Genomic DNA, 13,585 nt, shown 5'->3' on the forward strand with positions numbered 1-13,585 from the left:
AGCGGGCCGCGCACCGCAACGTGCTGCTGCTGGACGCCGGGGACCAGTACCAGGGCACCGTGTGGTTCTCCCGCTTCAAGGGCCGGGAGGCGGTCCACTTCATGAACCTCCTGCGCTACGATGCCATGGTAAAGCGAGCCGGGGGACGGCGGGAGGCGCGGTGGGGTCTTTCCTTCCCTCTCTCCCCTTGGGTACTTGGTGTATTCCTGCTTTCCTCGCCCGATGCCGGTTTTTCGCGTGGCGCCTCCTCCAGTGCGTAAAGTTGCATCAGAAAAGGCTGTAGGTAATGCTAAAATCGTGGCCAAAGGCAGGTGGGAGGCAGGCGAGGAGAAGGGAAGTGATTGTTAGGTAATGGGCTCCCGGCTGAATTAAGTGGTGAGCTGGCAGCCCCGCGGGCAGCCAGAAACCGGGAGATGATGGCAAGGCTACACAGTGTGATGCAATGGAACTCTGCTTGGCAGATGCGGGCAAGGGGCTGGACGGGCTCTGTTGGAGAGGGGTTGGCAAGCCATGGAAATGACCCCAGCAAAAGCCAGGCGAAGAGTCTGGTCTGAAACAAGGGAGTTAACTCTGCCTGAGGCTCGCAGCCTGTCCTGCTTCGGTCCTGCGGATGGGGGCACAGGTGGCACAGGTTGGCAGTGCTGTTTCAAAGGGTGGAGGTTTTTAATTTTCATCAATCTCACCCTGGTTGTGTCCAGTCCCCTCAGAGCTGTGGTCATGACAGGGTATATAAGGGGCTGTGTACAAACAGCCCAGAGGTCACAACAGCGCCTTAGTGAGGAAGGTCTCTGAGGCTGTGCTAACCACGCACCTTTATTCTGCCTCTTTTGGTCACGCAAGTGCTGAGAGGATGGCAGAATTTGTGGCTGAGGTTGCGGGATGTCACTCCATGTCCTTAAATCTTTTGTCGCAGGGCAGTGGCTTATTTTGCTTGTGTACAACCCCGGAAAGTAGAAAGATTAAAGTCATGTTTGAGCATGACTGCTGTTGTGAGAGTGACTGGAACTTTATTTCATCCCACCTGTCAGCTTGAGGGGAAAATCTTCTGGGCATATCATATTCTCTGTCTTAATCTTTTTTGTTTTCACCTGGACTGGTGCTTTCCTTTCCAGGTGAAAATGGCTTCACCTGAGTATTCCCTCTGCCTCAGGACAGCTGTGGAAGGGGAAGTCATGCCCCAGTGCACTTTCTTAGGCTGAGCACCAGACAGACAGGTCTGTGAGGGACACTGCTCCCTGTTCACGTGCCCTAGTGAACGGTTTTTAATTGTGAAACATTAACAGGGTCTTTCCTCCCAATGGTGATGGAAAGTGTATACATTCCGGACTCATCCTCACTGAGAGCTGGAAAGCACCTTGGGATTCTGCAGTGCAAGAAATAGCTTGAGGTGGTTTTTCCTACTTTCTTCATAAAGCTTTCTGCTGTCTGTCATTTTTCAGTCTTGTGCTTGCTGGTATAACTGGTTCATGGGCAGCCTGCGAGCCTGTACAGTTCCTGATTATATCACAAGAAGAAATTTTTTCAGGCAGTGTTGAAGTACTGTTCAGTTTTAGAAAAGTTATGTAGGAACAATCTGGTTTGGAGATACCATGAGTTTTTTTCATCAGAATAAGCTTTAAAAAATAAACCCACCCCATACCAGATATCCAGAGGCTTGTGTCAGATGTGAATGCCTTAGGCGAAGTCGTCAACCACTTGTTCTCTGTGGAGGACAAGTATTCTATTACAATTTGAATAGAAGGTGACAGGAGAGGTGCTAAACGTTCTGTAGCTTCTCAGTCCTTCTCTGCTGCCAAAGACCCTGAGGGATAGATGCCCAGTGTCGGCCAGTGTTGCAGCGTCTGTTTCTATTCTTCTGTCTGTGGACCCTGGGGGGCCGAGCAGTGGGGATGGTGGCTGGGTGGGGGCACAGGGAGCAAGGCAAGAGCGGCACTGAGAAGGGTGAGCCAGTGTTTCTTTAAGCAGAATTTGGGAAGCCACATCCCTGACAGTAGGGGTGGGGATTACTGAAAGTTTAGAAGTGGCTACAGGACTAGGATTACAAACAGGATGAAGGAGGGAGCATGAGTCATTAAAGTTGTTACAGGATGCGGGCGGGAGCCATAGGAGGATTTAGGACAGCCTAGAAGCGTTAGAGGTTTTCTCCACAAATAGGAGAAATTTCCTTTTTTAAGTTTACCTTTTTCTCATTTATACCTGTTATCACCTCCAGACTGTTTCCTCCTGTTTAATTTCCTCCCAAAAAATTTCATGACACCAGCCTTTTTTCTGGTGTTATTAAGACTAAAATCCAATATAAATTCCTCAAAGGCAGTAATTGGAAAGGTGATACAGGTCTTCTAGCTTTACTTTTAAGTTTCATCGTTCTGTTAATTTGTATCCTGATTTTTGAAATATTTTTAGACTTGCTGCTTGTGAAAAACAGGATTATATAATCACATGTTGTGTGCCTGAATATTTCTGTTTATTCCCCTTGTCACTTGCACTTATGCTGGCCAAAAGATTCAGATTTGGTTAAGGGATATTGCACAGGTGCAGAGTCCCAGGAGCTCTGAGTGTAAGGGCAGTTAGGTAGAATATAGCAACCCAAAATTGTCCACATCTTCCTCCTCAGAGGAGGAGTAGCATCAAAAGTAAAAACCGTATTTTTAGCCACCAGTGATTTCTCATTAACAATTTAGTAACCACCTGCACCACGGGAGAAGTTTTGATTAAAGCTAGTCTCCTAATGGGCATGAAATAATCTGAATGCAAGACAACAAAGCCAAGAGAAACAATCTTTCTTAACTGGTTGGTTGAGTTAGGATTTTGGGATTTTTTCCTCAACAAGCTGGTGGCAGTTATAGACCATTCAATTTCTTAATTCATTTGCAACCTTTTTTTTTTTTTGTTGGGGTTTAATTGCATATTATTGAGGAACAAAGGGCATGTACACTAGCCAAAAGGAAAGAGCTTTTTACCATTCCAATATACTCTACCAGTCCATAGATATCTTTTCAGAACATCCAGACAGCATCAAGATTAATGTCTTTTTTTTTCTGTCTTTATTAATATTTTTTTTACGGCAAATTAGATTGCAATTAGAATACAGTTAGAAATGGAACATAGTTGGAGTACACTGTGTTTTCCCAAGTCAGGATTTTTTTAAAGATCGTTCTTGGTTCTTTTGGAAAAGTGCTGCAGCAGCACACAAACAATTTGGCTCCTTCCCAGGGGTGTGAGCAGTGTTCTCACCAGTGTCAGCAGGAGCAGCTGATTTCCAATGCAAGTTACTGCTGATATCCTGAAATTTCCACTGAGCAGTTGACTAACTGCCTGTGAGGATAAAAGGAGCCAGGAATCTTTGTCTATCCCAAAAGAAGACCACTGCCAACCAATTGACTGAAATACTGAGCTCCCAGACCTGTGATGGCTTAAGGTGCTCCTCAGTTTGGAATGTGATCAGGGTTAATACAGCCATTTCCAGAATAAAAACTGGGGCAAACACAGCTGAGTGTGTGGGCTGTTGAAGTAAAACAGGATGGCACATAAGCCTTCTGAGGTGATGAATGCAGCTTTACCCACTTAATTGCAGAATGAAATTTTAGAACACTTTTGCCTGGAAGAGTTGGCCCATTGGCTTTGGTACCTCTTATGTGCTTTGCTCCAGCTGCAACCTGAAACCTCGTATAGACTTCTTATTTACCAGGTTACACAATTGTGGTGTTTCTGTGGCTACATCTTTTCCTTGCCTAACACCTAAATATGCTACAAAGTCCTTGCGTGTATTGTGCTTCTGCAAAATGCCATCTATGGAGGTTTTGCTGGCTTATCACCAAACTTGTAGGCATGGGCACGTGGCAAATTAGGCTGAGCATGAAAAAGGGGCAGGTAGGGGAAATTTTCCTCGAGGTAAGTCCCTTTCCAAACCAAATGTTCTCATCTGGGTGGTATTGCCTTGCTAATAAATAAACAGGACTGCTCGTTTTGTGTGGCAGTCTCAACATTTCACGTGTTGAGTGCACACATACCCACTGTGGGTTGGCTCTGGGGACTCCCCCTGACTGATAAATGTTACATCTTCCATAGGCAAGTAATGATATTGATGGAGGATAGGAAATGATATTTTCTTGTTGCATGGTAAAGCACAGAAGAACCTTTACTAAGTGCAATGTAAGTATGTTTTGAAAACTGTAGTCCAAGCACAAAGCTCTTAAAATGCAATTTTTATTTAAAGAAAGTACTAAATATCAATGACGATATTTGTTTTCTTCAGTATTTAAACAACGTATTTTCCATACACAAAATATGTTTTCCTTTGTGGTTTTTGTTAATCCTCTTTTTTAGAGCTACAGGATGTAAAATGAATGGGTTTTGATCTGATACACTGTCACAAACAGATAGGTTTTGGATTTTGAAATCTGTATCATGTATCTGTATCACATCATCTGCATTTCACATCTGAATCCATGTAAGAGAGTCTGAAAAACAAAAACCTACATCTAAAAAGAAAAATAACCCAACTACTTCTGTGTTCATGAGAAACAGGAATATGTTGGTTTAGAAAAGTTAGGGTTTTCTTTCATAGAACATAGGCTTTGTTTTCTCAAACATACCATGTAAATAATTATGAGACAATTTACACCAAATATTTGAGGTAGGGTCTCATATTTTCTTCTTGCTTTTTGCAGGCTTTGGGTAACCATGAGTTTGATGAAGGTGTGAGTGGATTATTGGATCCTCTTCTTAAAAATGCAAATTTTACAGTCCTGAGTGCAAATATTAAAGGGAAAACTCCATTAGCAAACGAAATGATGAAATATGTTCATCCTTTTAAAATAGTTCATTTTGACTCAGAGTCAGTTGGAATTGTTGGCTACACTACAAAGGAAACTTCTTTTCTTTCCCAGCCAGGTATGTTTTCTTTAGTCTATAAGTTTTTGTCCTTTGTTACTATTTTGCTATTTGCCTACTTTTTTAAATCCAAAGATGCATGTTTGCAGCAGAAAAGTAGGAAGTCTGGGTTTTTTTATAGTATTTACTTGTATTACTCAACTTTGCCTGATTTTTAACCTTAAAAAGGCTTGCTAACATTAAAACCCTCTTTCATGCAGACTTGGACCATATCTGTGAATATCAGAAAGTCACTGAGATTGCAGAAGAGTTCAGGGGTTGTTGGGATTTTTATTCTTGCTTGGGTTTTTAAAGTTATATTCCATGATATTTTACAGTTATTTATTCATTTAAACAAAAGTTAAAACATGAATGCAACTTGTCTCTAGCATGAAGTGTGACATTTCTCTGTGTGTTGAAATTTTGTTCTTGGATGCCTCCATGCCTAAAAACAAGAAGAGGTTCCTACTTGTTTTTGAAGCAAAAGTTGCCCAAGATGTTTTTAGCCTCTCAAAATATTTGCAGAAATTTGACTACAGAAGGAACATCCATCCAGCTTTTACCACAATTGCTTCATTCATGAGTAAAATTAGAATTGATGAGGAAGAAGACTTCTCAATTTCTGACTATTTTTTCCAGCTTTTCAGGGGGTTTGGTTTGATGAGGGTTTTGTTTGGGTTTGGTTTTTTTGCTAAAATAAAATGGTCTACTGGAATGAGAAACACATTTAAATCAGCTGTAGGAGATATGAGTCACTGCCCGCTTAGAGTTCAGCCTACATGTAACAAAAACAGAGTTTCTTCCCTGGGTTTTGCAGTTAGGGATACTCTTAGCACTGCTTTGAAACATTTTCACATTGAAAAGGGACTTCATATTATTATTTCATATTATTAAAAACTAATCTGTTTTTTGTGAAGGCAATAGAATTTTACCTGTGCCTGAGGGCATGAGGGTAGATATCATCAGATGTTATGCTAGGTTTGAATAATGACAGCCTATATTGTCCTCTGTTAGGGAGAAATAAAATCTGCTGCTGCTCTTCTTCCAAACACCTGTGTCAGGGCAGTGAGATCATCAAAGTAACCATCTTGCAAATAAATACACTAGGTGAAAATCCAGATAGTGCTGGAATGATTCTATGAAGCATTTGAATACATTTCCAATAACATTCCGACATCACAACCAATGCCTCAGTATGCTGAGATACTGTAAGAGACCACTGCTAGATAAAAAAAAACAGTGGTAAAAGGGAAATCCTGTTAGCTCCATAGAAGGAGCTGAAGCATCCCTAAGGAAGTATATCCCACAGTGTAACTGAGCAAAAGGCAGAAGAAATTTTAACAGCAACATTTATAGTGATCAGAGTTTTTCTAGTTTTCTGCTTTGCCTTTTTGGTGTGTGGAGGAACATTTAGAAGCTTTGAAAATATGAACTCAGGACACATTAATACACCTCAGTGTCTGTATCTTGCCCATGACCTAGCAATCCTTCAGACTGGTAAAATCATGGCAGACATGGGGCTAAATAATTATCAGTCTAGTTCCTTATATTCAACTGATAAGGGACCTTGCTAATTTTAAATTCAGCACCTTGCTTATCTCTCCACATTTCTTCCAGATGATTCTGTTTTCTCTGCCTCTGTGTGCTTTGGCATGCTCTACACTCTTAGGGCATTCTCAAGGCAAACAGGAAGCTTGAGAATGCTGAAACGTGAATTCCTACATTACTGCCTTCTGTGGAAGTATTTTGTGAGTGTGATTTCTTCTATTGTTAAATCTCCATAACTTCCACCCAGCTATGAAATTACAACTTGTACTTTTCGTAGTCTGCTTTAAAAAAGGTTATCAAAAGACTTGAACAGAGTATAAAGTCTTTAAATTTCAATGGTTGCATTGGGAGGGACCAACTAATCTCTGCTGAAGGTGCTGTTAATGCCACTGTTTGGAAACCATAGGGATGGGAAACACATTTATAGATTACAGCTGATTGGCAGTTTTTCTGGAGTTCTCTGTTTTGCTATGTACAGCTATCTCAGCTGAGTGTCCAGCAGGTTTTTCCATGTCCTAAAAGAGTAGCTCATAACTTGGCGCACAGACACAGTTACCTGTGTATTTACTTTCTAGTATTTGATGGTTCCAGCCCATTTGCTTTAGTTCTGTAATGTTGTATGGTCCATTGTATTTTTGTATAAGGTGTAAATAAAAACCTACTTACTCTGTAGTAACCTTACAGGCAGCAAATTATTTACTTAAACTATCAACTTGGCAGAGTTTTCAAAAATGGAATTTTAAATTGCATTTATTCCACTTTATTTTGGCTATCTTGCATAATATTTTTAACAGGGACGGCTCTTCTCCCTTGTTCAGTTGTAACAGTTTGGCTGTTTTTTCTGAAACTCCACCTCACCTAAAAAGAGAAGAGGATGTCAAATCAGCTTAAAACTTTGAAAGAGAAGTGGAATATTGACGTGAGCAATAAGTTAATAATTTTGATTCAGATTGTTTTGAAAAATGCCCAGATGAGTGCTAAGCAGTATGCTGCTTTTTGCCTGGTTTCTTAGAGAATTGAACACTGTGTAATTGCTCTTACAGTCCTCCACTGTAAAACCTTCAAACTGCTGGCCCAATTAATCTCAACTACATCAAATACTCCGATGACCAGGATGCAAAGCTGTGTGCAATGCCATGGCTAGGCCATGGAGAAGGGGTGAAAGAAGCCCCTGCAGCCCCAGGCAGAATTCCCTTTCTGAGGGCGAGGCAGACAACAGGACATCAGTGGATGGGTGGATTGGCAGTGAGATGACCCACCCGAGCTCTGGTGTCTGTCTGTCCTGACATGACAGTCCTGGGAGAGGGATGGGCTTACCTGTAACAAGGGATGGAAAAGAAAAGGATGGAAGGAAAGAACAAGGGATGGCCTTGTTCTTTCCCTCATTATGAGACTGGGTCAGTTTGTTTTGATACCTTTTCTCTACAACAGTCTGAAAGAAGGGTGTGGCAAGGTGGGGAACAGTGTCCTTCTCCGAAGTAACAAGTGACAGAGGAAATGCCCTCAAAGCTTTTCCAGGGGAGGTTTACATTGGATTTTTGGAAAAAATTCTTCTTGGAAAGGGTTGTCAAGCGCTGGAACAGACTGCCCAGGGAGGTGCTGGAGTCACCATCCCTGGAGGTGTAGATGTGATACTTAGGAACACAGTTTAGTGGTGGATTTGGCAGTGCTGGATTAATGGTTGGACTCTATGATCTTAAAGGCATTTTCCAGCCTAAAGGATTCTATTATTCTGTGGGTTGAAGAGTAATAATGACGTCTTCGATGCAGAAGGCTCATATGTAGGCTGCAGTGGCGTAGAGGCATAACAGAGCTGGTGCTGATGGGAACAGTTTTTTTGTCATGGACCACCTGGCTACTGGCCATGGGACAAGTTAGCCCACAGGCACCTGCATGCTGGCACAGCTTGTCAGTGGCTCGTTCCTGCTCTCTGTTTCAAGAGCTCAGCTCTCTTTGCAGAACTGATCCCCACACCAGTGGGGTGCAGCTGGTCCATGGTGGAGGGAGGATTACGTGAGGAGCCTGCGCTCAGGGATCAGTTCTTGCACTTCCCTTTCTGCCAGCTGCTCTGCATCAGGCCCAACTGCTGTCAATGCAAGGATGTGCAGAGAGGGGCCAGTGGCTTCCTTCAGCCTGGAGAAGAAGGCTAAGAGGGAACCAAACGCAGTCTTCCACTGGTGTAAGGGGATTTTTTAGAGAAGACAGGGACAGAGACTTCCCAGAGGGGAAGAGAAGGGACAAAAACAATGGGCTCAAGCTGTAACAGAGGGAATTATGGTGGGACTTAAGGAAAAAATTTGTCATGGTAAGCATGGTTAAGCCATTAAACATGTTGCCTAGGGAGACTGGAATTTCAGCCAGCTCAGACTAGACCCTGAGCATCCTCATTTGGCTTTCAGTTCCTGCTTTGATGGGTTTTGGACTACACGGAGGTCTCTTCCAACCTCAATTAACTTCTGACTCTGATTCTGAGAAGAGGTCCACAGGAAGAAAATGTGGGGATGCACTGCACAATTCACTCTGCAATGTGCAGTACAAAGATTCCCTCGGGCACTAACAGAGCTATTGAATGGGTGTGGTGCTGAACCAATTTATGTAACCCTCTTTTATCTCTTCCATTGTAGCAGCTTCCTCCTCATTTCCTGAAACATTTTGCAGTGGATTGTGAATTCGTTTCACTCCTCCCTTTGTTATGAAATAATGTAAATCTTTTTACTTTAAAGGCATTTTTCAAATTATTTGATCAAAAAATTCTGCAGGAAGGAGAGGAATTAGGTAGAGGAGGAATTGGTAGAAAAGTCACTTGGTTGTCTTCACCAGAAAGTCAAAGTTGAACCTGTCCTTAAGCATTACTCTCAAAGCTTTGTCAGGGAAATTATCCTCTTACATAGGAAGTCTTTTTGTGCAACCCAAACCACTGTGCCCAGGATAAAAACGCCTGTTATTCTAGTGTTCATGTAATAACTGTTTGTCACATTAGAGTAATTTCAACAGGCACAGAAAACTTGCAGAAAGACTGTTCCTTTCCCAACATCCTTGTCCGGAAAAGGTTTCCCCTTTCCAGACTTTCTGTTCCTTATGCTGTTGTTTCAGGATGGTAGCTCAGACCCGTGCTGTGCTGTATTGGCATTACTGAGACTGGTTCACATTCAAATGGCAATTCAGAGTTTAATGGAGGGCTTTGAAGAAGCTGCTTTTTAAAGCCTTGAGGAGGGGGGATAAAGGAAAGAACAAGATAAGGGTGCAGTAAAAAGGGAGATTTAACTTGGGAGAAGATAGATGATCTCAAAGAAATACAGTTGGGGAAGAAAAAAACCTTTGTGATAGAATACAACTGTTTATGTGCAAACATTTCCGTTTCCTTTCCCTAGTATAAATAATAAAAGTCATTCAATTTTTGATCCTACCATTGATGACACTGAATTTTTTTATGGAATTATAACTTTTTTTAATCTAGGCAAGTACATACAGCTTGTTGCAGAAATGTATTAGTCTAAGCACACAGGTGCTCTTGAGAGGCTGAAAACATTGGCTCAGATCAAGAGCTTGAACCACCTAAGGATATTTGAAAGGCTCTGCCATTCAAAATCCTTTTAATTATACAAACTAATATCTGATGTCAACTACTTTATTTCAAAGTAGCAATTAAGGTACTTTGTAAGTAAATTCTTTTCATTTATTTTCTTTTTTTAAGGGGATGATGTAACCTTTGAAGATGAAATTGAAGCATTGCAACTGCAAGTGAATAAACTCACTGCTATGGGAGTGAACAAAATAATTGCACTAGGACATTCTGGTTTTACCGTGGACAAAAATATTGCTCAAAAAGTGAAAGGAGTGGATGTTGTGATTGGAGGACATACAAACACATTTCTCTATACAGGTATTTTACTTCTTACTAAAATGTTGCTTCTGAAGCTAAGCTGAAACTGTTTGTTTTTAAACTTGGAGAACTTTCACCAGTATAGTTTACTGCTGGCTGCACTCAGCCAGGTTCATAACTGGTACATGTCCATAACTTCCATGGAAGAAACCAATTCAAAACAGCCTGTGCACGCCAAGTACCACAACTCCTGGGAGGTTCCATAATGCTGTGGATGTTCAAGGTGACCTATGCAAAGTGGGGAAGAGGAACAAAGGTCGTAATACCTGTAAATTACTGCAAAACATACTGTAATTTAAGCTCACACCTATAAAAGAGTATAAATTGGTTGTCTACTTTTAAACATGCATGTGACTTAATCAGAAAAATCAATCATAGAAGACTTCACAACTGCTACTGGTGTTGATTTTCTCTGTAATCTGATTTTATATTCATAGGTCTTCATTTAGTCTGCCATTAAAATACTTCCCCAAGTTTCATCTGTTTTTTTCAATACCTCTTTTATTCTTCTTTATTCTTCTTTTCTCTAGAGGCAGATGTCATTGTAGAGATAAACATAGCTGATCTGTTTTCTCCCACAATAGTGCTACTTTAGGCAACACCTACCATCAGCAGCTTCCCCAATGCTGTTACCTTCCCCAGAGTGTAAGGACACAAGTCAAAGTGAGGCTGTTTTGTTGTTCTGTTTGATTGAATTTTTTAAATCCTTTAAATGTAACAGAAGCTTTAATAACTGGTTGAGACTCTAATGGGAATTTTCTGTAATTTTTAGAAAAGTTTCTTATGTGCCCTAGTCACAGGGATAACATTATGTACCCTACTCTAGGAACTTGACCACTTAAAAGGTTTGCACTATCATCTTCTGCTCTCCCTATTCATCTCCTCCCTGTTTCTCATGCCTTTTTTTCTTATCTGCACTCTCACCTTTTATCTCACTTGTTAAAAAGAAACAACTGCATGCCACAGTTACACATTGAGCAGATCAGAATATCTCTTGAATTTGGCCTCAGGGAATAACTTTGATGACTAATCTGGAGGCACAAAGCATTTACACACCTACTACAAGTCAGAGCTCACAAACACTTTGCATGGCAGTGCAGCAGAGAAGTAGCCAAAGTGGAACAAAAAACAGGATGGAACATCCCAATACCATGTGTCTAAGAGTGACCAAGGGGGATGGTTGAGGGTACTGGATGAGCCTGTGGAGACACTTTACTCAGATCTGCCCGTGTTTCCCACCAGTTTGCAGCTCAGGGACTCCCCAAGACAGAAATGGTATTTTGATATTTACTGGCTCCATCTCCTCCTGACTACCTTCAAGTTCCACAGCTGCCTGTAGCAGGGCCTTCCAACACTGACCTGTACAAGCCACAGAGATCTTGGTCTTGTTTTGGGGTGCAGCCTGCAATTTTACTGAATTATTTTTGAGATGGGAAAAACAAGGATGGATTCCATATCCAAAGTGTGCATTCCTTGTGGATTTACACATATGTGGAATCCATATTCTCTTGCACAGTCTTGTTGGCCACTGCCTGTAGAGAGTTTGTGCCTCATTGTGGTAGCCACAGTAGTCAAAATACCTTTTTGGGTGTGATCCAAAGAGGTGCCACATGTCACAATTTGGAACCATGATGTGAAGTGCTGCAGGAGTTGAGACATCCGAGTTCATATCCTGTCTAGATCTGCAGGAGTTTGCAAGCACATCTCTAGTCATCCCAGAGAGTAGTCTGCTCTGATCAGACTAGATTATGTCAAGCTGTTCCACCCCTCCCCCTGTGAAGCTGTTCAAGATTTTCAGTGCCAGAGAGAGCACCCTGCAGGAGACTCTGCAGCCTTCAGGTAAAAATCTCACTAGGCATGAGTTCTGGTCCCTTTTCCAAGGGCTCTACTCTTTTGATGAAACAAAACTCTCTTTCTTACTTTTTTTTATTAATACTGGCAAGGTGAGGAAAATAAACAAAGTAATGTCTGGGGGAGATACACCAAAAGTAACTATTTAGTCAAAACATGATTTTTGACAGAATGTGGTCTGAGTGTATAATTTTTATTCCAAGTGCTGTGAAACACATGCTCACCCATTCAGGAGCATCCTGAGTGCATTTGTGAACCATGCCCTGCTGAGTCAAAGCCACCAGTCAGCATTCCCAGAGAAACAGCCACATCTGTGGAGGTGATTTCACTGCAGAGTAAAATATCTGTTTTGAAATTTGTTTCTGCATGTCTCGATGCTTATATTAAGCTTATAAGCTCTCATTTAAATCAAAAGGTGTAATCAATAAGTGTCAGCAGAATCTGGGTGAATGTTCCAGCTTAAGTGGAGATGTATGAGCTGTGTAAGTGGAGATGTATGAGCTGTTCAACCTGTTCTGTCATGGAGGTTTAGAAACATACTGCCCATGAAGACATCTCCACAGAGAAATCCTAATGTAAGAGTTTCATCTTGGACTAGTCCAACCTGTCTCTAAGATATTTGCCAATCTCCAGTTTATCCACAGGTTATAAGGCAAATATTGTTCTGACTTGTTCAGGTGTTCATTTGGTTTGTAGAACTGATTCAACCAGCAGTGGTAGTTTTGGGTTAGAGCAGTTAAATTTCTGGTTTTCATCAGAACTGATGTTGTGAAAATGTAGTGTGTTGGCTAAAACAGGGTAAGAAATAGGAAAGTGTTACATGTTCTTCAGTCACCCAGTATGAATTTGTGCATTTGTAATGAAGCAGCGTCTCATGCCTTGACTGAGCATGAATTCTAGTGCTGCTGGAGTAAGATGCACTGAATAGTCTTTGCATTTCAGAAGGAACACATCTATCTTACAAGGGAAAGATGTCATAGTGCTAATTAATCCTGAAAGGAAGCATCAGAATCAGAAAGTATTTTGTTAGAAAACAAGAAATGAGTAAGACTCTGGACAAGCCCTTAACTACACACAGCTGATATAAACTATAATAATGCCTAGAAAGAATATCTTTTTAATGCTCTGTTCATTTGAGGACTAAAGAAGGACAAGAAATCAAAACTTATTCCTTTTTCAGTTCAGAAAACCCCAAAGCCACTTTTGCATGCATAAATCCTGGAGAGTCCTCATTAGCTACAGGATTTCTTAAATTCTTCCCTAAATAAACAAATAGTTAAGTGGCACTCCAAGGAACCAACCCTGTTGACCTGGCTGAAAGTAGAAAATCTAGTTCTGTGGTAAGTTTGGTTCAGTCTGTTGCAGCTCCCCTCCCTGGAAAAATAGGAGGGATTTGAGAGGAATATGAATTGTGTTGGAGTTCCAGCAGGA

At 41.4% G+C, this 13,585-nt stretch overlaps 1 protein-coding gene across 1 annotated transcript in view; it reads left to right on the forward strand.

Annotated features, from left to right (window-relative positions):
- The first annotated feature begins 6 nt into the window (after positions 1-6).
- NT5E (5'-nucleotidase ecto) overlaps positions 7-13,585 on the forward strand; it is a 25,377-nt gene continuing 11,798 nt past the window's right edge. The window contains exons 1-3 of the mRNA XM_031057101.1: positions 7-128; positions 4,671-4,893; positions 10,115-10,303. Of these exons, the coding sequence (XP_030912961.1) occupies positions 102-128; positions 4,671-4,893; positions 10,115-10,303 (439 nt within the window). The 5' untranslated portion in view covers positions 7-101. The remainder of the gene's footprint in view (positions 129-4,670; positions 4,894-10,114; positions 10,304-13,585) is intronic.

The sequence above is a fragment of the Geospiza fortis genome, unplaced genomic scaffold (genome assembly GCF_000277835.1).
Source record: "Geospiza fortis unplaced genomic scaffold, GeoFor_1.0 scaffold190, whole genome shotgun sequence".
In the NCBI taxonomy this organism is placed as follows: domain Eukaryota; kingdom Metazoa; phylum Chordata; class Aves; order Passeriformes; family Thraupidae; genus Geospiza; species Geospiza fortis.